We start from the raw sequence: 25,970 nt of genomic DNA on the forward strand, positions 1-25,970 counted from the left end.
GGCTCCCTCGGCCAATAAAGCGAGATGAGCGCCGCAAACCCAGAGTCGGTCACGACTGGACCTAATGGTCAGGGGTCCCTTTACCTTTTTACTAGTGAGTGAGCCCTACTGACCACATGGATAGAATGGGGCTGCAGGTAATTGCCCCATTTTCCCTGGGGTCAGGCAGCATTTCCCTTATGGAGGGGTAGGGAACCTTCCCCCCACCCCCACCCCAGTCACATTCCATAGGGATAATCTTCTGGAAGCTGCTTGCTAGTGGTGGGTGAGCTCAGAACTGAAATTAGGAAGGTGATTTGTTTTGGGGGGGACAGAAATAAGTTTCCTCCATCTAGTCCACTGATACTCAAACTCCAGTTAGACACACACACAGTGTGTTTTAAGTGTGCTTTGGACAATTAAGCCACCCCATTAGATGCACAACCATCCCATGATCTCTTTCTCCTTCCATCACCCCAGCCTCCTGCAACCCTGCCAATGATATCACAATGACAATGACATCACGGTTGGAGGATGGATGGCAGCTAACAGATTGAGGTTGAATCCTGACAAGACAGAAGTACTGTTTTGGGGGGACATCAGATGGGCGGGTGTGGAGGACTCCCTGGTCCTGAATGGGGTAACTGTGCCCCTGAAGGACCAGGTGCGCAGCCTGGGAGTCATTCTGGACTCACAGCTGTCCATGGAGGCACAGGTCAATTCTGTGTCCAGGGCAGCTGTTTACCAGCTCCACCTGGTACGCAGGCTGAGACTCTATCTGCCCGCGGACTGTCTCGCCAGAGTGGTGCATGCTCTGGTTATCTCCCGCTTGGACTACTGCAATGCGCTCTACGTGGGGCTACCTTTGAAGGAGACCCGGAAACTACGACTAATCCAGAATGCAGCAGTTAGACTGGTGATTGGGAGCGGCCGCCGAGACCATATAACACTGGTTCTGAAAGACCTACACTGGCTCCCAGTACGTTTCCGAGCACAATTCAAAGTGTTGGTGCTGACCTTTAAAGCCCTAAACAGCCTCGGTCCAGTATACCTGAAGGAGCGTCTCCACCCCCATCGTTCTTCCCGGGCACTGAGGTCCAGCGCCAAGGGCCTTCTGGCGGTTCCCTCATTGCGAGAAGACAAGTTACAGGGAACCAGGCAGAGGGCCTTCTCGGTAGTGGCACCCACCCTGTGGAACGCCCTCCCATCAGATGTCAAAGAGAAAAATAACTACCAAACTTTTAGAAGACATCTGAAGGCAGCCCTGTTTAGGGAAGCTTTTAATGTTTAATAGGTTATTGTATTTTAGTGTTTGGTTGGAAGCCACCCAGAGTGGCTGGGGAAACTCAGCCAGATGGGCAGGGTATAAATATTATTATTATTATTATTATTATTATTATTATTATTATTACAGTGAGGGAAGTAGCTAAGGATCCACTGGGTTGCCTTGACAGCCCCAGGACTCAGTGCAAAGATGCAAAGGAATCCCCATTGGTTGCCCTGTTTATTTCAGTTCAGGCAAAGGGGTGCACTGGGGGAGGTTAGTGCGTAGATGGCATCATTGATCAATCACCTCTTTGCCCCCATCCCACCAACTTACCTTGTTATGAACTGCCTAGAGAACTTTGCACGAAGGACAGTGCATACATTTAATAAATAGTAATAAATAATAATAATAGCACCACATCTATGGAGCCAAGAGCTCCAGGAAACGGTGCTAACTGAATTCATATGTTCACTAGCGAGAACATCCCAGGGTGAAAATTTGCGCCTTGTCCTCCCAGAGGCTTTCGCAAATGGTTCCTTGTCTGTTTGTCCTTCTCTGGCAACTGGCCGCAGACAGCCTTGATGGCTCAGTGAAACAAACCCTGTCTAGACTGGAGGGAGTCGCTCGTCAACTGAAATAATATGCTCTGCCTTAACAACGTGTGACAAATAAACAGCCCCTGCCAAAGGGAGAGAATGCCAGATACACTTCAGTCAGGGGAAAAATTAAAGACCCATAGGGAAGGCATGGCTCCGTTTGCAGCCGAGAGCTTGTTTGCAAGCAGTGCGGTGGGGTGTGCGATATACATATTTAAAATATTGTTAAGATTGCCACCCATGGGCAGGGATTGCCTTTTTGCTTGTTTTTGTTTTGGAGAATGCCAAGTGTAACGTGCAGCATTTTAATAAACTAAAAATAATAATGTTTTTTGAATTTTAATTTGGGGGCTGTTTTTAATCAGCGTCTGGATGATTTCTGGTAATGCGTTTCATTCTTTTAATATAGAAGCTGCCATGGGAGGGTGGGGTGTTTTTTTTAAAAAAAACCCTTAAAAGGTAGATAATAAATATTTTGGATAAATAATTGAACAAGCTAAATAGAGATTGCAAACAGTGGGGGTGGGAAATGATAAGGCCTAGTGTTCACTGAGGTGGTCAACCCTTGACTGGGCTATATTAATTCAGAAGGCGAGTGTGGTTTCACATAACTTAATGTTTCTCCTTAAAAACATTTTTTTAAAGCCCTTAGCACAGAACATTGGAATTCCATCATACCTGACATATTCATTTCCTATGTGGGTTTTCTAAAACACAGAATTCAGTCAGGTCAGCCACTTCTTGCAGTCTGAAGGGGTACAGTCTTGGCCCAGGCAGTCTGAGAACTAGGCCTTCACATGCTTATTTGGTTTCGCCTTAAGTACCAATTTTAAAAAAGAAATTAAATAAAATCAGTTATCCTGGAAATCAGGATATCTGATAGAGAAGTCTTGCCTCAGCCCAAAGGTTTTGGGTGTTAAGCTCTGGATCCTCAAGAATGAGAAACCTTACATATGATGAGAAATTATCTTTGAATGCTCCAGGACTGAGCAGAATGGTGAGCAATGTGAACTTGTTTAGGGCAGTGGTCTCTCTTGGGGAGAGAGAAAAAGAAGAAAAGCAAAAGTCCCGTTTACCTACCCAGATTCAAATCCCAGCTTCAGCCATAAAGCGCTGTTATAAGAATTCTAAGGTCCCAAATATAAAAGAAGCATTCATAAATGTACAAGGCAAACACATACATAAGTACAGTATATAAACCACGTGCCTGAAATGGTACAGGAGAGCAATCCTGAAACCATTTTGACTCTCCCAGTGACCTCAAATATTTCTCTGCAAGGTGGAAGGAAATGGGAAAGCCTCTCTGTTGTATTTTACTTACCTGTCTTAAGGACGTATTTGAGTATGAATAGGGTGAGCCTGTGACCCGGATTCAGGAATTAAAGTATTTAGTATCACAAAAGAAAGGCCAGGCTGCCCAGGTAAAGCAATCAGTGACCATTGTCACATATCCTGGCAAACAGGAGTTCTGCTGTAGACAGCCTCCTGTGATGTATTTCTGCTGTAGACCCACCTCCTTCTGTGATGTATGTATGATGCTTTAGGGAGTGGTCTTGAGCTACAGAGTGGGCAATTTCAAGAGTCTATATAAAGGGCTTGCGCACCATTGTTCTGGGTTCCTCCTCGCTCCTGCATGTGGTGAGTGGAACCACTGTTGCAACAGTTTGATAAAGATCAGGCTTACTAGTTGCTTTGCTTCTCAGTATTCTCTGGTTGGCCTCTGTTGTTTTTTCCTACCAATAGGGAACCCACTTTAGGACTCTTGGATATCCTATAAGGGAAAAGGATCTGTTTTTTTCCTACAACAGCGCAATTGGCGAATTTGAGTCAATCACGCTCTCTCAGCCTAACCAATCTCATAGGGTTGTTGCAGGAATAAAGGAGGGTTGTCCCGTCCATGGACACCCCAGTCTTGCTCCTTTGTGGAAAGGTGGGATATAAATGTAATTAGTTGTTGGCCTCTGACCGTGGAGGAGTGCGCCTTTGGGGGTGAAGTCAAACCATTGAAGAATTACAGTGCCTGCTGTGGCTGCGGAGACTGACATGGGAGAGACATGTTTTGTTGCAGCTGGGGCAGGATGAAGATGTCTGGTTGTGCTGCTGTACAGGCAACCCACGATTTGCGCAGGGATTGCGTTTGTCCCCTGTGTGTGCATAAGCCCACCCCATCCTGCCCCCCATTACTCTCTCTTTAAGGTCTAAAATGACCCGCACGTCAGCGGCCGCGTATCAATTGAACATGCATGAAAGGGTTGCCGCCTGTAGTAATACTATAGGCATGCAGCAGTTTGATGAGATATTATCCAGAGTTTGCAACTAATTGCACTGTGGAGGTGCCTGGTGACTGTGGATAACCAGCCACAGATCCAGCTGAACAGGATTGTACAAGCTCTAACCCTAAAGCATGACGCACATGGGATATAGTGTTCTTTATTCCTACGGCGAGAAGAGTTCTGTGAAGCCCAAGTTCCAGTGTAAGAGTTGGAATGTATTGATTAATTAAACAACTTTCTAAAGTATTCCCACACCATAATAGAAATCTGGAAGAATTTCAGCAGTTCCTCCAAGATCACATGGACTTATGAGAGACAAGAAAAACTGAAGGGAGGCTTCCATAACCAGGAAGGAAATCAAAGTGTGTGCCAGTCAGATGGGAGGAGTGATCCCTGACCAGGCAGACACCATTAACAGAATGGCAGATGTCTTAAACAGCTAAATTGATCTATTTGATTGTGTCATCTCTGAACCAGAATGGAGAAACAAATTGCAAGTCACACACAGAATAGGTTGTCAAAGGTTCCAGATAATTCTTACTTCCGAGTTTCTTATTTTACTCACCCATTAAAACACCCCCTCCACTTTTTGCAGCCCTACCTAGGAATGTGGTTTGTTTAAATGACTTGGGCAAAATGTGACAGTGCTAGAAACCAACAGTTTCGCATCTCCTGGTAATCCTGTTTTTGTGCTGTCAGTTCTGGGTCTGCAAAATTCAAATTCTGCTGCACCAAGAAAAGTGGAATGGATCACTTGGCGTAATCATAACAGCAAGCCTACGTCTGTGTACTCAGAAGTGAGTTCCATAAAGTTCAACAAACTTTACTCCCAGCTAAGTAGGTAAGGAAGCCTATTTCTGGTTTTGGAACTTGCGCAAAAGGCACAGAACCCAAATGCCTCAGGTCCTGGAACTGTCATTCCACCTCTTCTCTGATTTCTGCAGGTATTTCATACATAGCTCCCAGCTCCATGGGATATACAGCTGTTGTGGGTCCCCCCACCACCACCAAGAATCTGAATTCTGCACAAAATTATGTACTTTTCCTCTAGAACTGGGGTAGGGAACTTCTGCCCAAGAAGTGAAATGTGGTTGTCTGTCCAGGTATCTCTGCATCACAGGCCTTGGGGTTCTTCATCCGCCTACTCTCCTCAATGCCTCTTGCTTGCTGGATGGTGTGTGGGGGGGTAAATCTCTAACTTTTGAATGGGCGGAATGTAGCCTATGAAAGATTAAGAGTGTCACACCCATTTTCCTGCCCCCTGTTGCCTCTGGCCTTCCCACCACTGGTGTGCACCCCCCCCCCCAGCTAATTACGCAGGAGGGGATGTGACCTTGGGCTAAAAAAAGGCACCTCAATCACAACCAACACCAAGCCCTGCTTAAGACATCATTACCAAGGCAAAGTCCCACCCAAAGAGAAGTACTGCTTTGGCGCTTCTCTTCGGTTATTTCAGCAGCTGATCTGTTGGTACTATGCTTGGGAAGTAGTTAATAAATCCTTAAAAGCAGGGGCAGTAGCAACTGTTTTGGGTCCTGAACACTCCTGCTCAAGTTGCAGAAAACAGTGCAGTAAAAGGAGACAGAGATAATGGCTGCAATTAAAGGTAAAGGTAAAAGACCCCTGACAGTTAAGTCCAGTCGCGAACGACTCTGGGGTTGTGGAGCTCATCTCGCTTTACTGGCAGAAGGAGCCGACGTTTGTCCACAGACAGTTTTTTCCAGGTCATGTGGCCAGCATGACTAAGCCGCTTCTGGCGGAACCAGAGCAGCACACAGAAACACTGTTTACCTTCCCGCTGGAGTGGTACCTATTTATCTACTTACACTTTGACGTGCTTTCGAACTGCTAGGTTGGCAGGAGCTGGGACTGAACAATGGGAGCTCACCCCATTGCGGGATTTGAACCGCCGACCTTCCAATCAGCAAGCCCAAGGCTCAGTGGTTTACAGCATAGCGCCACCCACGTCCTGTATGGCTGCAATCAGCCAAGCAAAATAAGACAATAAAAATGCACCGGCACTAACTAGCGGTTCTCAACCTGTGGGTCCCCAGCTGTTGTTGGACTACAACTCCCATCATCCCTGAGCTCTGGCCTTGTTCCCAGGGGTGATGGGAGTTGTAGGCTGTGTACTTTGGTAGGAAATACCACCCATAACATGGGTTTAGACAGATGGGTGTCAGGAAGGAGAATTCCCGTTCACCATGTCCATTAAAAGGACTATTATTAAGACAACTCTTTGGAAAAAGCCACCAACCATGATCTGACCTAACAACAAAACAAAAGAATCTGAAGAGGACCAGAAAGCTCTTAGAACAGGGTGACGTACATGCATCTCCGGCCAACAAGGGGTGTCTAAGGTGGAGGGAGGATGCCAGGAAAAAGACTTTTTTCTTCCAAAGATGTCCCTGCACCCTGGTTTCCCACTCACTAGCCCCCACCACCACTGAAAGAGTGACTAGACTCAGTAAGAGCCAGAAACCGGATACATCAAAAACTGTGGTCATGTTGCATTTTGGTCAGTGCGAAACAGACAGGAAGAGGGGACAGCTGGGGACACAGTAGGTTAATGGGGGAGATCCCACGTGGCTCCTCATCGCAGTAGTGACCACTTGATCTGTTCCTTTGCTGACTGCAGCACCTGCAGACGGAAGTTGAAGGATTCAGATTTTTTTCAGCCTGCAGGAATCGGTTGAAACACATTCTCCACTAACCCAACCCTTTTGTGGTTAACAGGAAACACCTTGGTGGCAAACGCCTTAAATACTACCTGGAAAAGGATTCGCACTGCATGCACACATACAAACATTGCCACCACCAGCCACAGCTGTACATCGCTAAAAATGCATATTCCCCTGTGACACTTCTGGAAAGGGGCTGAGCGACTTGCTTTTTCCAAAATGCAATGCCTGATATCTAAAAGCACTAGGGGCATTTCCTATGCACTGCACTTAAGCTCAGCCCTTTCACCAGCCAAGATTCTGCTTAGGCTCCCTTTGGCTTGTGAGATTTAATCAACAGGTCTCCATACTTATTTCTATAGCCATTAGGACTAAGAAGATTGGGTTGCTGTTCTTTCTTTTTTTGGCAGGCAAGAATATCAGCATATTAAATTCTGCATCAGACGCCAAAAATGTATTTGTGGGATGCGATAGGCAGACGTCTACTCCTAGCATGCCTCCTCAATTATTATTTATTTTACTTCATAAAATTTATATACCGTTTGATTGTAAAAACCTCAAGGTGATTATTAGTGTTCATCTGGCAACAAGGATAAAAAGATGAACACCAAAATAGGCCAGAATCATACTACATTATGATCAAATCAAGATCCAAATGCATGGGTAAACAGAAATGTTTTTGGCTGGCACATCAAGTTAAACAAAGTTGGTGCAATATCCCAGAAGCTTCAGGGAAAAGGGGAGGGGGAGGAGACACATAGAAAAAGTGGTACCAGCAGCATTTCATAGAATCATAGAATCATAGAGTTGGAAGAGACCACAAGGGCCATCGAGTCCAACCCCCTGCCAAGCAGGAAACACCATCAGAGCACTCCTGACATATGGTTGTCAAGCCTCTGCTTAAAGACCTCCAAAGTAGGAGACTCCACCACACTCCTTGGCAGCAAATTCCACTGTCAAACAGCTCTTACTGTCAGGAAGTTCTTCCTAATGTTTAGGTGGAATCTTCTTTCTTGTAGTTTGGATCCATTGCTCCGTGTCCGCTTCTCCGGAGCAGCAGAAAACAACCTTTCTCCCTCCTCTATGTGACATCCTTTTATATATTAATGAAAGGTACCCAGCGAGATGTAGGCAGAAGACATACCTGTGACACTGTCTGCTCTGTAAGAGGGACATCCTCTCCCTGAAATAAAAAGGGAGGAAACCACAAATTCAATGGTGTGCGGAAATAATAAAGCAATTGAAAGCAGGCCTGACTGCAGGATGCTGTATATAGACTTTCAGCCTAATACAGCAAGGCTCTTTTAGATCTACTGACTCCTGAAAGGAGACCCCATTCCTCTCTACTACATATCTGCTCTTGAGTTCCCAGCTCCTACCCAGGAGTTATGCATTGCTCAGAAATCTACCGCCCAATGTCACTTAGTCTAGCCACTAACCAGATTACCAGCAGCAGCCTCCTCTTCCTTCCCCCATCAACCTATCGTATTTTTTGCTCCATAAGACGCACCTGACCATAAGACGCACCTAGTTTTTAGAGGGGGAAAGCAAGGGGAAAAAATTATGCGTAGAGCATGTAAGCGGCTTTTGCTGTTCTTGCTTTAAAGCAAGCAAAGCAAGAGCCGCTTACATGGCTTCTGTCCCACTTTGCGCAGCTCTCACTTTGCTTGCCCATCCCTCCTCCCGCCTCACTGTAAAGCAAGCAAAGCACCCGTCCCGTCCGTCCCTCCTCCTGCTTTGCTGAGAAGCCAGCAGAGCAAGAGCCACTCAGTGCTCCCTTTAAAGAGCCGCACTGAGCCTGTGTGTGGCTCTTGCTGGCTTTTCCGGGAGGTAGGGAAGGGATGGAGGGCAGCCCGTCTGTCCCTTCTCCCACCTCAGGGAAAAGCCAGCAAGAGCCGCACACAGGCTCAGTGCGGCTCTTTAAAGGGAGCGCTGAGCAGAACCTCCCGTCTACATTTGCTCCATAAGACACACACACATTTCCCCTTACTTTTTAGGAGGGGAAAGTGCGTCTTATGGTGCGAAAAATACGGTATGCAATTTGGCCTTAAAAAAAATATTTTATTAGATTTCAAATATGTTAAGGGGGAAAAAAGTAAACAACATATACAAAAAACAAACAAACCCACACCCCTCTCCCCAACACTGCAATTGGCTGATTTCTTCTGTCGTAAAATGGGTTCTGTGCCCTTCAGCAGGGACATAGGTCAGCAGAGAGGTCATGCCTACTGAAGAGGCATTCAAGGAAGAAGAAAAGAGATGGGTTTCACTTACCCGCACAGCAACTCTATGTAGTACCTGCTGGGGGTCACTCTCAAGAATCACCCTGTAAGAGATGAAGAAGCAATCACTCACTCAGCTGGGCTACGCTCCAAGGGCAGGGCAGGAGCGATAGAAGAGTCATGCAAATGCAAGGGCCACCATTAAGAATGCACTTTCTTTCAACCACGCACACACATACACACAAACACACACACATCAGATCCTGAAAAGAGCTGCGAGAAGTCTAGAAGTTTAGTGTTGTGGCTGGACTTACCCGCCATCCACAATTTCATCCACTGCCAGGAAAAGGCCCTCCATGTTTTCCATAAGTGCTCGCTTCTCTACATTCTTCCTACAGAAGGACAAACCAGATTCTGCTCAGTTGAGAAGCTGAGAGTCTAGGTCTCATCTTACCACCCAGGGCATCTCACAACCTAGCTCACTTTCAGAGCCTTAAGCAGAGACCTTACTCAGACGTGCCGCACATTTAAAAGCTTTGCTGTGCAACCGCAAGGACGATGAAGGGGCTGGGTGAGATGCAGTGAGGTTTTAAAAGGGATTTGGGCAAATTCCTGGAGGATAAGGAACCACAAGTGGGGAGACTGCCGTTACACTCATGTGTTGCTTGAGGGTTCCTCTAGGCATCTGGTTGCACATCTGGCTGTGAGAACAAGATGCTGAACTAGATGGGATTTTGGACTGCTCTAATGACTAGCAACTTGATGATAATCTCAGGATTCTTTAATTCTGCCCTGGATATCAGGGCTTGTACCCTGAACCATGGGACACACAGAACCATACACAAAGGGCTTTAAATGGGGCATGAGCATACACATGTATTATGCACCACCACCCACACAAAAAAATTGCAATTCTACATTAATAAAAGCCGTATGCCATAACCTAAATAAATATGGACAAATATGTATTTAATACAGAAGCAGGGGGGTTGGAGCTCCCTCCCAGCTCAGATTAGAAAGGCCCTTTCCCCTCTTGAGCTTCAGGTGCCTGACCAAGACCTTTCCTTTTCAGTAGACATTTTAAGGAATTTTTCTGTTTTTAAGACTACTTGTACAGTGGTGCCCCGCAAGACGAATGCCTCGCAAGACGGAAAACCCGCTAGACGAAAGGGTTTTCCGTTTTTGAGTTGCTTCGCAGGACGAATTTCCCTATGGCCTTGCTTCGCAAGACGAAAATGTCTTGCGAGTCTTGAGATTTTTTTTCGCTTCCCCCCCCCTTTTTCTAAGCCGCTAATAGCCTTTTAGCAGCTAAGCCGCTAAGCCTTTAATAGCCACTAAACCGCTAATAGCGCTAATCCACTAAGCTGCTAATAGGGTTGCTTCGCAAGACGAAAAAACCGCTAGACGAAGACACTCGCGGAACGGATTAATTTCGTCTTGCGAGGCACCACTGTAATTGATTTTATCCATTGTATGCTTTCAGTAATTTTTATGTACACCACTTACAAGACGTCGGCAATTAATTATCTTCAACAAATAAATATATACTATAGTTATGGCAAGCAGCGCAATCATCTATTCATTGCCATGAATATATTCCGCTTCTGCTAGATGTGGGTTAGGAAGCCAGAAGATGTGATGTGTATGTAAGGCTTTGGTTCGCCTCTAGCAGCTTCTAACCACCCCAATATTTCCCTTCTAAAGAACAAAAGCCACAATTTTTAGAGGCTTGATTCTGTGCTTTTGCTGTGCCACAAAGGACACGCCTAGCACATCATCTTTATTATTGCTGAAAAAGGAAAAAGGCACGACAGGACCCATATCCTGCACATCTGCCTCTGCCAAGGAAACCTTCTCTCTCTACTCACATGTGGCTGCCAGCTGGACCCTTTTATATGCTCTTATCCCAGCTTACACACCTTCCTGAATAACCCATAACTGAGGTTGCAATCCTAAACTCACTTATATGTGGGAGTAAATCCTACCAAATTTCAATGGGCCTTTTTAATCTGTTGAAGACATGTCTTCATTATTCTGAGTCCAATTATAAATAACTATTTACATTATAAAACATGATGATGATACTATGAGGCAGCAGCTAAATGTGTTGCCCAAATTAAATTGCCCAGGGAAAATGTCTTGGTCTGTAAGTGCCGGTGCCAGTCTTTATTTCTGGGCAAACATGTACAGTATAACACTAGGGGTCACTTAAACCATTTTGGAGACAGGAGGCTGAAAATAGACTTACAATTGATTTTATTGTGACTTAAAACACCCAGGGGTTGGGGGTGGAATCCAAACTATGAAGTACTCCCCCCCCACACACACTTCCAACACATTAAAAAATTAAGGTGCTTTTGTTCTCAGTGGTGTACCCAACCCCAAAATGAATGCATTTGAGGCACAAAAACAATTCCCACATTTCACCCTGTGCAACCAGCTCAGCCACAACCAGAAAGAAGATTCTTACCGCAGCATCTGACTGAGTGAGTCGAAGAGACAGTTCAGCACAGCCATTAGCATTAGCTGCAAAGGAGAAAACAAAAGTTTCAGAGCAAAGGAACCACACACACATGCACACAATCCATGTGATCGCATACAAAAGTGGCTCAAGGCAAAGCTGGCTTTGGAGCAATTTGGGGGGTAATTCCTAGAGGGCAATAGCATGGCATTGATTGCCAGCACCCCCACCCACCCCGAGGACATAGAAATCCAGGCTCTTCTTGCTCTATTGAAGTCATCCCTCAATAGATGATGATGATTATGAAATCCATGCCCCCAATATTCTCTTAGGCTACAACTGCCATCAACCTCTCACTATCAGCCATGCTGGCTGTGGCTGATGTTAGGTGAAGTCACACAACAACTGAAGAACCACACGTTCCCCACCTCTGCCTTAAAAGAATCCTGTGGGACTGTCAACTATTTTCAGGGAAGATGGAGGAGTTCAACAAATCTCCCTCGTCTCAGCACCGCAGTGGCAATCAGCGTTGCAAGCATGCTTTGTGGCAGAGGAAGAAGCCAAGGATCTCACACAGCCCAAAGATCATGACCAACATGACCTTCAGCAGGGAAGCCAGGATAGTCAAAACCTTGCATGCATCATTTCTGCAGAAAAGCCTCTTTGCCACCTGAGGATATACACACCTCATTTTCATAGGAGCTGCCGATGACGTAGAAATACAGGTCAATGCTGCTCTTGTAAACAACTGTCAGTCCCTCTAGGAGAGCAATCTCACCTAGGCGGAGGGAGACAGAAAAGGAATAAAATAACAAAAATAATAAAGTGAAGAGCTAGAAGAAAACATGACGACTACAAGAAAAGCAACACTCTTCCCGTTTTTCTCAATAGTAGCCAAGCAAGAAAGCAACATCCAGAGTCATCACAAAATCTTTGGGTGAGTGCGCCACTGTAAGAAGATCTATCTGATTTGGGGGGGGGGGGTTAAACTGGACTACAATCTTGAACTGGCACCACTTGCCGCATAGTGCAGACACCGCCAGCAATCATGCGCACATGCAGCACACATTTACACAAATGAGGTGCACTCTGCCAAACATCCAAGTGCAGAATCCGCTGACTGAATTGCACTAGCTCAGCTGCACTAGAACAGCTTCTTTATGAGAAGGAAAACTGAATGAAATGTCTTCTTTCTAGTGTTATCGCTGCTGCTTATGTCCTCCATGCACTCTGGAAGAGGCTGGAGGAGGCTGAATTCGACTAGAATGTCGTTTCTTAATTTAGAATAGAGTCACGTTTTCCCCTGATGAACATTTATATTCAAAATACATTGGGGTATGTCAAAGAACTGCTTCTTTATCAATCTTTCTTGCACTGTCATTTTGATTTCTCATCACATACTAGTGTAGATACTGCCCTCCAATGAAGCACAGCCACTATAATCATGGTTATATATGCATATATATGCATGTATATATTGCGGTCCCAGATGCCTTCTCCCATCACGCTCCCCAGCAGAACCTACTATCTGTCCGGTGAGTTTTGTTGAAAATATTCTTCTCAAAGGCCTTCTGCTCCTTGACAGTGGGGTAGGTGTCATCATAGTACTGCAGGGGGAAAGAAAGCATGCTTGTTACATGAGAGGCATGCGTGCCAAACTACTTGTCAGGGCCAAATGCTGCTCACGTGAGCCGCACAAACATGACACTCAAACATTTATTTATTAAGTTTTATATTTTGTAAAGCTATCTGTGCCTTCAAACGACTCCTAAGAGATCTCCTACAATAAAAGAATGGCTAAGGAAAATTTGAGAAATCTTTTTAGTGACAAAACTAGCCAATGAAAGAAGAGCAATAAGCAACAAAAAGGCAATATTTATATAAATTTTATCTCCCTTTAGAGGGAATAAAATAATGACCAGATAAGACTATACAGTTCTTTTTCACCAATATGATGCTCTTTCCACCTCATTTTTGCGAAAGCATTCAAAAATGTAAATCTTTATCCTTCCACTTAACTTAAGCTCTTAAAGCACAGGAGAATGCTATCATGAGGCAATCCAGTGTGACTACGCAAGTGACAAACCAGAGGCTCTCTCTGAGCTATATAAAATATAAAATATACATATAGTAACCAAATTTTGCATGATGGTTCCTGAGATCAAGGAGCAGGTTTTTGTCTATGTTTGGATACAAACTGGACACTGTTTCGAATAAAAATGGCAGAATGAACCTTTCAAAATTGCACTGGCTTCTGGGCGCTTCTTAAGAATTCCTGAGCAGCACTGAACACAAGGCTGCTAGACTGCCACACACACACACAACTTTTAGAACAGGTAATAGTGTTTGTTTTCCATCAGAACAGCTCTCACAGAAAAGGCTAAAGTGCAGGACACTTTCCTATTGTATACAGCGGCAGAGGCAGAAGCAGAGGCCCCTGGTGAGTGTGTGGCTCAGCGGGGATTTTAACCCAGGTTCCACAGCCTCCCCCCCTCCCCAAAAAAGTGAATTATGTCACCTGAAGGAGTGTCTCCACCCCCATCGTTCTGCCCGGACACTGAGGTCCAGCGCCGAGGGCCTTCTGGCGGTTCCCTCACTGCAAGAAGCCAAGTTACAAGGAACCAGGCCTTCTCGTTTGTGGCGCCCACCCTGTGGAACGCCCTCCCATCAGATGTCAAGGAAATAAACAACTCACTGACTTTTAGAAGACATCTGAAGGCAGTCCTGTTTAGGGAAGCTTTTAATGTTTGATGGACTACTGTATTTTAATATTTTGTTGGAAGCCACCCGGAGTCACTGGGGAAACATAGCCAGATGGACAGGGTATTATTAATAATAATAATAATAATAATTACTTTAGTTGTGGTTTGTGGGTTAGAACAGCCTTCGCCAACCTAGATCCATCCAGTTGTTTTAGACTGCAGCCTCTGTCAGCCCAACGTAACACAGCTGTGTTGCCTGGCGCTGATGAGAGTTGTAGTCCAAAGCCCTGGGGGGGGGGCGCACCAGGCTGCAAAGGAAACACAAATCCATCCTCTGCCAAGACAGCAGGTGTAGAATTGGGGGTGGCACCATAGTGAAGAAAAAAAGGGAAACTACACTTTTTTGTAAGCTGACTTTTAGAAACAATTAGGTGGCATCTAAATGGTATTAAATAAATAAATACACTGGGACTTTTCCCAGGAGACACTCATTTTGCGAGCAGGGCAACATCGCAAGCAAATGATCCTGCACTTACAAAGCTACCTCAAGGATGGCATGGAGAATGAATGAATGAATGAATATAATAATTTATTATTTATACCCCGCCCATCTGGCTGGGTTTCCCCAGCCACTCTGGGCGGCTTCCAACAAAATATTAAAATACAATAGTCTGTTAAACATTAAAAGCTTCCCTAAACAGGGCTGCCTTCCAGCAAGGAAGATTTTGCCCAAATAAATGGAGCCTCCAGATGTTGTTGGACTACTCCCATCAGCCAGCAGGGCCAATGGACAAGTCAAGATGGAAGCTAGACATCTGGAGGGTCACAGGTTCTCTACACTCTCGCGTAAAGGAGTGCCAGGTATCAGAACACACCGGATAGTAATCTACTAGCAAGAGTTAAGATAGATCACATGCTGCCTCAATGAGCGCGGGTGACTGTACTAATGTCCTTCTTGCTCGGAAAGCAGGGGCTCAGTTAATGGTCCATAAGAGCTCCCCAGCTCTCAATGACAACTCTGCCAGGCTGCTTTGCTCGGGCCCCTTGGAGCCTTGTACCTTCCCGCTCCTTCCAGATCCCCCTGAAAACTTACCTTGGCAAACAGACGGTCTCCATCGTTGTCCAAGATCAGGATGGCTTTCACAGTGTAGAGAGATGGCTCCTGCAAAGAAAAGCACAATGTCACAGGTCTATTCAAACAATACCATGTGCTGCTTCCTCTGACTGCTGACCTACCCAGGGGTAGGGCCACAGCTTCTGATGGGTGGCCCTAAGAGCTGTTACAAGAAGGAGGGCTGTGCATATATTATGCTCCTCCATACCAATTACTCCAGGCTGGAAGCAGTGTTCAAAATTAGGCAGGCGCCAGGTTTGTTTTGCTACTGGTGCAGGTCCAATTGTGACTACGTGGAGATTTCTGTGTGCCAAGCTGGCAGCTGCAGTTTAAAAACCTCTGCTTTGCTCCATAGTTATTACCATTTTCATTTGCACTGTGTGTTTTCTTCCTTCTTGCATACTGAAACAAGTGAATTGTTGCAAGAGCAAGCTACAGTCAAGCAATTTAATTGAGATCATAGAATTGTAGTGTTGGAAGAGATCCCAAGGGTCATTAAGTCCAACCCCTTGGTGAACAGACATTCCATTGTGGCGTCCGCAACCTAGACTGAAGGTGCCATTTGGCACGTAGCTTATATACCTGAATTTTTAACACTGCAGAGCTTGTAACACACTCAGTGGTTCCCATGCCTGACAATACTGAAGGCAACCACACTACACCAAACAGCAGCTCACAATGAGCTCCAGATCAGGTATCAGCTTGTCAGGACTAGGACCATAGTCTAGGACCTAGATAGCCCAAAATGCAGAGCAAATGTCACATCCCTATCCCAAGGTAAAGGAGAGATTAAGAATGTGCTGTATGTCAAAGGAGAAAATGGGGGCCCCCTCCCTGGCATGTCTGCGGCTGAATGAGATTCTGCGGCTTAGTGCTTACAAGGAGGGCATGCTTGGGGCAAGAGAAAGGACCAGCTCCTCCGTGCTGGACGCTTGAAAGCTCTCGAGACAAAGTTCTGTGATGCACTGACTTCCACATAGCCACAGTCGGAGTGTATAACAGAACTTCACCTCAAGTGCTGCAACAGGAGCTGCAGGCTCATTTATGGAGTAGACTCTGGCAGGCGGATCCACCACTCCACAGAAACTCTACGTCTGGCCACCCCATTCCAAACAACTGACCCACTGGGTCAGACTGAGACAGCACTACGCATGACTTTTCTCACATTTTGAGACAGCCATAGGAACAGAAGGTTCTCTTATCTCTGCATCACCTAGACAGGACCCATCATAAGAGCAGCCAGCCATGATTCTACTGGAGAACAGCCTGGGTCTAATGCAGAGCTTTTCATACAACAGTTTGAAGGATCCAGGGATTCCTCAGAGATCAGTAATGGCAACCAAGCATCCCTGAATGACAGCTCACCCACCACTACCTAAATTATCTCCTAATATTCAGACCTGCTCTAGGATGCACTCTCAGTTCATGCAATGGCGAAGCCCAACAGGACTGGCCAGCACTCTGCACAGAATTGAGTGAACACCTTAAAACTCTTCCCAGAATCATCTGCAAGAAGCTCTTTGGTGACCAATACTGAAACACGTTACACAGCAGGTAAGTCCATTTGAAGAGGGATCTGTGAAGCCAGACAGCATGAAAACCACTGCTCTCAAGGTCTCCATTTTACAAAGGGGGTCTCACTGTTCCAAGAGAAATTGCATGCCTCACACCATACAAAGGAAGAGAAGAAAACAGACCACGTCTTCCTCTCTCTCTCTGACATGCACGAACACACACACACACACACACACACACAGAATGGCTCATCCATTATCATGTGGACGAGCAATAATGTAGACAAATTTAGAATCTCCTTCTGTTGCCTTCGTCCTTATTCGCACACACACATACATAAATTTGCCTGGCAAACTTTGCAGGCAGGCAGATGTGCAGAGGGAAATTTCCTGCTCTCCTATCATATTTCACCAGTCCCCTGGGCAATGCCTGTTTTACAGCACAAATCCTTGCTTTGCAGTAAGAAGAGGGGGTCTAAACTCCCCCCCCATGAAGGCCTGTGAAAATTGTAAGTGCAACATGTCAATGCCCCAAAGCTAAGCAGACAATTTGCTATACAAATACTGTCAGAGGAATACCCCCATCCCTGACCTAGATTGAATGAAGCCACAGATGAGATGGGCAAAAGCCACACATCTCCTTCCTGCCTTGCTTCCGAAGAGAGTAAGAATAGATGCTTACCATACAAGCATCGGAGGAGAATTTATACATCTCTTTGCCAGAGAGACAAGCTTCTACTGGAGAGGCAGCTAATAAACACACATTTTAAATCTATAATGAGCGCTGACTGGAAGGCCAGAAGCGGCATAAATTCCTCTCTGGAGGCTTCCAGTTCAAGTCAAGGGCTGCCTCGAGCAATCAACCATTAAAACAAGACGTTAAGAGTTACTGCACAGTTTATTCTGATCATTTAATTCTGAAGTTTCAATAAATTAAACTTCAATCAATTAAACTAGGTGTGCAACGGCCCAGATGGTCAGCACGATAGCAGCAGCATTGCCATAAAGATTTTACAGCTGCCAGGACCTCGCGGAAGGGGAGCATTTGGCGAGGGAGAGGAGACGGCAAGAAATATGTCCGTGCTGGGTTTTATCTGCAAGAGGCAATTGGGAGAGCCACGCGGAGAAGGCAGGGCTATTCCCATCTAGGGAATGCACAGCTCGCAAGCCAAGCCAAGGCATTTCCTCCAAAGAGAGAAAGCCTATTGCAAGGGTCCTGCTACCCCAAATCACACCACACCAAACCTAGCAATAGTCATGTGCTGCACAGCAAAATGGCATCCGGTGTCTTTGCCAATGCAGTTGTGCTGCTGAACTTAAAAAGAAATTCAAATCCCAAATCCTCTCCTCAGCAGGTGTTGGCACTAGCGGGTTTTTTTTTAAAAAAAAACTGGATATCCCAGTTGCAGTTCATTGGAGTCAGAAAAGGTTTTGCTTTTCCCCCTCCAGATGCTGTGGAACAACCAACTCCCATCACTCCTGACCACGCTGATGGGAACTGGAGGGCCACAGGTTCCTCAAGCCAGCGTCAGCATATCTTCCACTCCTCCAAGAGCATCGCAAACAAATGACTCCTCCACCCCCCCCCCAAAAAAAAAGACCGAGGATGGCGTTTGCTTCACATTCAGGATCTAATCAATCACCAAAATCAGGGATGAGGAGTTTTCTCCCAATTGACTCCGGTCTTCTGTGTAGTTTTTATTTGAAGGGAGGAGTGGGCTGGGGAGGTAAGAAAACTATTTTAGCTACCTGGCTAAGCCAATGTTCAAAAGGCAATTTGATGTACTATGCCTTGCAGCTGAGTCCAAAGTCAGCCCCAGGCTTTCTTCAAAACAAGTGTGCATTGCACATGCTACAAAATGCAGCGCTTCCTATAAGTGGATGGTTCTCACCACATAGATCAGGGGTCAGCAAACTTTTTTCGCAGGGGGCCGGTCCACTGTCTGTCAGACGTGGGGGGGGGGGCATACTATTATGTTTTTTGGAGGTGGGAATTCTTCCCCACTGACTATCCCCTCACTTCTCCACAGCACCGGATGAGCTTGCGAGCGGCAGGGGCTTCGGAGGGACGATGAGCGGTGTGAAAGGGCTGGCTCCGGAGAGAGGCTGCTTAAAATGGTGCTCAGCCAACAAAGCCCAGCCCCATTCCTCCTCTAGGCAGGGTGGGGAGAAGCCAGGGGGAGGGAGGGAGGGAGGAGGCGCCGCCTCCACAGTGTGTGCGGGGGGGGAGAGAAATGGCACAGCCCGAATGATCAGAATCCCCACACCGATCCACATGGCGATTCCCGGACCATCCGTGGGCCAGATCTAGAAGGCAATTGGGCCTGATCTGGCCCCCGGGCCGTAGTTTGCCAACCCATGACATAGATTCACAATGGCCCCAACTAGCAACACAGAGCCTGGTATTTAAGCCCCCTCTACCGCACTTTTTTTAAAAAAGCCCATGTAAAGTTAGTCAAGTTTCCTCATGTGTAACACAAAACTGCACGGGCAGTCCTTTTAAAATGGGCCAAGTTCTTCAGATTCTGGCCTGCCTCTTTTCACTAAAGTGTCAAACCTGTGTCTGTGCTGTACAGTTTCAGACCAAAGGTGCAGACCCCACCTGACTAAATATTCCTAAAGCCACACAAAAAATCCTTCCTCATAATAAAGCTGAGATGACCAGGTGAACAGCTGTATAGCAAAGCCTTCCCCCCAACATCTATTCTTATAATTATTATTATTATTATTTATATTTTGATTTTATTTAACAAAATGTATATATCACTTGATTGTAATAAAACCTCAAAGCAATTTACAAAAAAACCACATTAAAATGATCAGTAAAAACAATTAAAAACATTTTATAGCAGCAAAAGTTTAAAACATGTCAACAGCTATATATCTGGATAGGCTCACCTAAAGAAAAATGTTCTAGGTGCTGAAAAGAGTGCAGGGGAGGTCAATAGGGAGTTCCAAAGTGCAGGTGCTGCCTATATTGCTCCATTTCTCACCACTGCAGAACAAGTGCTATGTGGCACTGGAACAACGCTAGTTCTGGTTTTCCACCATACTAATTTCCTATCGGCAAGGACCTTTCTTTTCATGAGGAAGCTTTTGTGTGCAGTCTGAAGAGGAACACTCCACAAACTAACCACCTCAGTGAGAACTAGGACAAGGCTTTTTGCAGGTCCAATCTAAACTTCAGTATAGATACAACTAGCTCTCTGACAATTATCTCAGCATAATGTGTTTTCTGGAGTCTAGAAAAGCAGGGGATTTGAATTTGTAATGCTGTGGATTTCCTGGGTAACTCGGGGAAGTTGCTGCTTCAATCATGTGGCCTACCAGATGTTGTTGGACTCCAGTTCCCATCAGGCAATGTGGCCAACAGTTGAGGGTGATGGGAATTGTAGTCCAACATCGTCCAGAGGGCTGCAGATTCCTCAGCCCTGTTAAAGTGGAATCAGCTATAGCAATCCTTGTTCCTCTTCGCAGATTTTTGTGAGGATGGACCAAATTAGGGGGTCTTAAGGATTGTGGCAAAGGGACACGGGTGGCACTGTAGGTTAAACCACAGAGCCTAGGGCTTGCCGATCAGAAGGTCGGTGGTTCAAATCCCCGCAACGGGGTGAGCTCCCGTTGCTCGGTCCCTGCTCCTGCCAACCTAGCAGTTCGAAGCACCTCAAAGTGCAAGTAGATAAATAGGTACCGCTCCGACAGGAAGGCAAACAGTGTTTCCATGTGCTGCTCTGGTTCGCCAGAAGTGGCTTAGTCCTGCTGGCCACATGACCTGGAAACTGCATGCCGGCTCCATCGGCCAGTAAAGCGAGATGAGTGCCACAACCCCAGAGTCATCCGCGACTGGACATACCTTTACCTTTAAGGATTATGGCACGCAAGGGTGAGCAGAAACAAAAATTAATAAAAATGCTAATTTTGAATGGCGGCCCTCAGCTAAACAGCAGTAGGAAACAAATTTTCATGGGGGCAATTCATCTGGTGTGTACAGTTGGGGAAGACTGCACTAGGTGCACTGCCTTTCCTCCAAGGAGCTTAATTCACAATACATGGAGTTTCCCCCATTTTTTCCTCCCAGCCAGGTAGGTTAGGCTGTGAGTGGCTCACCCAAGGTCCCTGCTAAGGAAACTCAACAACTGCCAGTAGCAGTAACAGAGACATTTGACCTCTGTTTACTTGTCACATTGTTATGGCCCGATACAATAAAGGTATTTTTCTTTCTTCTTATTTTGAATTGTTTTATTACTCTTGCTTCTTATCATTTTGTTTTGTTCACTGTCTGCAGCTATTCATTGAAAAGGCAAAACATAAATCTAATAAAACAATCATCAAGACCCATAGTGGATTCACAGTTAAGCAAAGAGTTGAACCCAAGTCTCCTGAGTCCAAATTCAGCACTCTATTCACTATACCACACAACCTCTATTTAGAGCTAAGGCAAGTCAGTAAATAAGGCAATCTGACTTGGAGAAAAAACTGCATTTACAAATGACTGACAATATGTGCCCATTTGGGTGCCAGAGATTTGGCCACATTTTCCCAAAAGCAGGGCCAGCACTGTAGAGCACCTGCTAAGGCCCCCCACTCCTGTAAGTTAGAAGTGCAGAACCATTTTATGGCCAGAGGGATGCATTTCCTTGTGGGCAACCTTCCAAGGGCCACAAGCCACTGATCAGTGGGGCCAGAAGCAAAAGTAGGTAGAGCAATAAATGTTAATTTTACCTGGGTACAATAGGCTAGTTCACACACAGACACACACAAACAAACACAAACACAACCTCCCTATTCTCCATCCAGACAATGAAGAGGCATTATCAGAGTTCAAGGGCACATTCCAGCCAGGCAAAAACTCTCAAGGAGGCTGTGAAGCAGGGCTGGTGCGGGGTGTGGCTTGAGGAGAGGGGTTTTAACCTGGTGAGACTCCTAAGGACAAGTCAGAAAAGTTAGGAGGGCTTCATTTTGCTTCAAGGTTTGAGGTTCCTCACCCCTGTCTAGAATATGAAAATGAAAGTTCAAACTAAGTACAATAAGGCTAGGGGTAGCCAGATTTCCACTGAGGTGCAGCAAATTATAAGTGATGTTATTTATATTCTCTTACCATGCATCACTTAGATTCCAAAACATCTAAAAATGGCCCTGCAAGCAGACATTAGAAACCCTTCCCTGAATTCACCAAAGCATCAAAAAGTATGAGATTATTATGCTCTAGTTATCTCCCGCTTGGACTACTGCAATGAGCTCTACATGGGGCTACCTTTGAAGGTGACTCGGAAACTGCAATTAATCCAGAATGCGGCAGCTGGACTGGTGACTGGAAGCGGCCGCCGGGACCACATAACACTGGTCCTGAGAGATCTGCATTGGCTCCCAGTACGTTTCCGAGCACAATTCAAAGTGCTGGTGCTGACCTTTAAAGCCCTAAACGGCCTCAGTCCTGTATACCTGAAGCAGCGTGTCCACCCCCATCGTTCAGCCTGGACACTGAGATCCAGCGCTGAGGGCCTTCTGGTGGTTCCCTCATTGCGAGAAGTGAGGTTACAGGGACCCAGAGAGAGGGCCTTCTCGGTAGTGGCGCCCGCCCTGTGGAATGCCCTCCCTTCAGATGTGAAGGAAATAGGCAGCTATCCTATCTTTAAAAGACATCTGAAGGCAGCCCTGTTCAGGGAAGTTTTTAATATTTAATGTTGTACTGTTTTTAACATTTGATTGGGAGCCGCCCAGAGTGGCTGGGGAGACTCAGCCAAATGGGTGGGGTATAATAAATTATTATTATTTGCTGACCCTGCAGAAAAAATGGGCATTTATGATAGTAGCTTGGCATGTATTTAAAGCATGCTTTATTGACAAACAGATGGATACATGCATGTGGTTCTTCAGAATAGGACAAAGACTGTATAGCTGCAGGGCACACTAGCCCATCTACAACCTTGTCCCCCAGGGATTCTCAAAATTTCTACCACCTTCTCCACAACTGACTTCCCTGCCAAGCAGCCCCTGCTGCAGCTCTGTGGAAGAGCATCTGCATTCCTGCAGAAATCCTAGATTCAATCTCTGGCATCCCCCCTGCCTTAAACCAGGAAGACCTGCTGCCAGTCAGTGTTGACAGTGCTCAGTTATCATTATCATCATCATCATCATCAGTTAGATGGATCAATGCTCTGTCTGACTCATTAGACGGCCCCTTCCTCTGCTCCCTGAGGCATTTGGAAAAGGGTTAATGGACTTGGTTCACAGAGGGCACCAACCAATCCTGATGGGCCTCACAGCAGCCCTGCGGAAACTGAAAGTGCGTCGGAAAACACAGAACTCTTCAGCTGCACATTGCATGTCAAGTTCAGGAGTGGTCAGCAACCTGTCTTATAGGGAAATGCATCTACCATTACAGATCAATGAGGAACCCCTGCAGGAATAGGAAAGCAGTCCAGTGTGTGTGCACGTGCACACACACACACATATTTATAAATAATTTTTATTGGTTTTACATATAATCACATTACATAACATCATACCCTCTTATTTTATTTTAAACGGCCTCGGTCCTGTATACCTGAAGGAGCGTCTCCACCCCCATCGTTCAGCCTGGACACTGAGATTCAGCTCCGAGGGCCTTCTGACGGTTCCCTCATTGCAAGAAGTGAGGTTACAGGGAACCAGACAGAGGGCCTTCTTGGTAGTGGCGCCCACCCTGTGGAACACCCTCCCTTCAGATGTGAAGGAAATAAGCAGCTCTCCTATATTTAAAAGACATCTGAAGGCAGCCCTGTTTAGGGAAGTTTTTAATATTTAATGCTGTACTGTTTTTAAAACTTGATTGGGAGCTGCCCAGAGTGGTTGGGGAAACTCAGCCAGATGGGCAGGGTATAAATAATAAATTATTATTATTATTATTATTATTATTATTATTATTATTAGTTTATCTCTTTGGCTCAACTGAGCCTAGCGACTTCCCTCCTTCCCATCTAATGGTTTGCAAAATTAAACTTTGCATCATGACATTTCATTTCGTTTCCTACACACACACACACACACACACACACATACGTACACAGAGGAATTTCTTTTTTTCTTTTACTAGGGCACAGAATGGGAACGAGCGTTTTACCCCTGCCTTTCCTATCAATCCCCACAGTAGGATTTCACAATAAAATGGACTAAATAAACGGCCTCGGCCCAGTATACCTGAAGGAGCGTCTCCACCCCCATCGTTCTGCCTTGACACGGAGATCCAGTGCCGAGGGCCTCCTGGCAGTTCCCTCACTGCGAGAAGCCAAGTTACAGGGAACCAGGCAGAGGGCCTTCTCGGTAGTGGCACCTGCCCTGTGGAACACCCTCCCACCAGATGTCAAAGAGAGAAACAACTACCTGACATTCAGAAGACATCTTCAGGGAAGTTTTTAATGTGTGACATCTTAGTGTATTTTTGGTCTTTGTGGAAGCCGCCCAGAGTGGCTGGGGAAGCCCAGCCAGATGGGCGGGGTACAAATAATAAATTTATTATTATTATTATTATTATTATTATTATTATTATTATTCCTTTGCCTTTAGTTAAATCCGTTTCACACCCCTCCTATACGCTTGGGAAGGCTAGAGAGGGCGGGGTGAGGTGAGGCTCCCCTGGATTTCCCCTGGAGGAGCAGCTGGCCCGGGCCCCTCTCGAGCGGCCGCCAGAGCCCCCCTTCCCGCAGGGGCAGCTCTGCTGTCTGCCATACGGGCCGCCCCAGCCTCTTGGAGGCCCCCGCCAGGTAGCTGGGCCTGGGCCCCGCCCCAAGGACCGAGCCCGAGCCTCAGGAGGCCCCGGCCGAAACCTGCCAGCCGCGTCCCGTCCGCCTGCCCGTCTCCATGGTAACGGGCGCGCCCCCCAGCAATACCCCCTCGCCCCTTCGGCTCCTACCAGGATCAGCGCCTCCATCTTGGTCGCCCCGGTGCCGACGTGGAGCATCAGCCGCGTCTGCCAACGGCATTGGCTGGTCCCGCGCCAATCTTTTCCCCAGAGCCCGCCCCCTCCCGCCAACTCGGCCGCTCATTGGCTTGTGCTCGCTTTCCTCGGCTAACCTGCCCGTCCCGCCTCCCTACCTTTTTCATGCCCAGCGAGTCGGCGAGTTTCTAGGGAGAGGGCGTGGCTCACCTTGAAACCCCGCCTCTTGCCCGCGATTCGACAAAAGGGCTGTCGGTCACTTGCCGAAGCCTGCTTTCGAGGAAGGTGAGGACCGGAAGAATGGGAGAGTTCCCATGGTGAACAAGGAAGCGGCTGGAGTGCTCCGTTGCTGAGCAACGATTGGACCAGCCATCATCACGTGACCGGATAAAGTGCCATTGTTTCCTGAAAATTAGATTCGACGACGGTTCTTTCCGGGTATTGGCTGACGCGGAGCGTCTGTGATTGATGGGAGAATTGTTGCCATGGTGACTGCAGGCTGTGGGAGTCCCTGAGAACCTAACTGTGGCATAGTGATCCATGATATTTATCTGGGGGTGGTGTGAGGAGGTCAAAAAAGTGATCAAGCAATCAGGCTTCTTCAGGGCTTACCCTCCAACATTTCTCCAATGAAAATAGGGACGGCTTATTATTATTATTATTATTATTATTATTATTATTATTATTATTATACCCCACCCATCTGACTGGGTTGTCCCAGCCACCCTGAATGGCTTCCAATGTATATAAACACAATAGGAAATTAAACATTAAATAATTTCCCTATACAGAGCTGCCTTCGGATGATGATAATAATAATAATAATAATAATAATAATAATAATAATAATAATAATTTATTTATACCCTGCCCACTCTGGGCTGCTCCCAACAGAATATCAAAAACACAATAAAGCATCAAACATTAAAATATTCCCTAAAAAGGGCTCCCTTCAAGTGTCTTTTAAAAGCAAGATAATTGTTTATTGCCTTGATATCTGATGGGACAGCATCTTAAAAAGCAGAGACATCAGCTTGCCAACAAAGGTCTGTATAGTTAAAGCTATGATTTTCCCATTAGTGATGTATGGAAGTGAGAGCTGGACCATAAAGAAGGCTGATCGCCAAAGAATTGATGCTTTTGAATTATGGTGCTGGAGGAGACTCTTGAGAGTCCCATGGACTGCAAGAAGATCAAACCTCTCCATTCTGAAGGAAATCAGCCCTGAGTGCTCACTGGAAGGACA

At 46.1% G+C, this 25,970-nt stretch overlaps 3 protein-coding genes across 4 annotated transcripts in view; 2 read left to right on the plus strand and 1 right to left on the minus strand.

Annotated features, from left to right (window-relative positions):
* GPR84 (G protein-coupled receptor 84) overlaps positions 1-25,970 on the plus strand; it is a 223,123-nt gene that overhangs the window by 166,789 nt on the left and 30,364 nt on the right. The window lies entirely within an intron of this gene.
* The window catches only part of NFE2 (nuclear factor, erythroid 2), a 195,854-nt gene that overhangs the window by 118,106 nt on the left and 51,778 nt on the right, over positions 1-25,970 (plus strand). The gene's annotated exons all lie outside the window — the stretch shown is intronic.
* Positions 6,602-25,010, minus strand: COPZ1 (COPI coat complex subunit zeta 1). Of its 2 annotated transcripts, none has more exons than XM_082212920.1 (9): positions 24,883-25,010; positions 15,275-15,343; positions 13,005-13,086; positions 12,166-12,257; positions 11,489-11,544; positions 9,333-9,410; positions 9,071-9,122; positions 7,941-7,979; positions 6,602-6,756 (listed from the first exon to the last, which is right to left on the minus strand). In XM_082212920.1, the coding sequence occupies exons 1-9, from the start codon at positions 24,889-24,891 to the stop codon at positions 6,709-6,711; spliced, it is 525 nt and encodes a 174-aa protein (XP_082069046.1). In that variant the 5' UTR covers positions 24,892-25,010; the 3' UTR covers positions 6,602-6,708. The 2 variants fall into 2 exon arrangements, with proteins under 2 accessions (XP_082069046.1, XP_082069045.1); XM_082212919.1 differs by lacking the exon at positions 24,883-25,010 and adding an exon at positions 24,701-24,839.

The sequence above is a fragment of the Podarcis vaucheri genome (genome assembly GCF_965113315.1).
Source record: "Podarcis vaucheri genome assembly, chromosome: 2".
Taxonomy (NCBI): Eukaryota; Metazoa; Chordata; class Lepidosauria; order Squamata; family Lacertidae; genus Podarcis; species Podarcis vaucheri.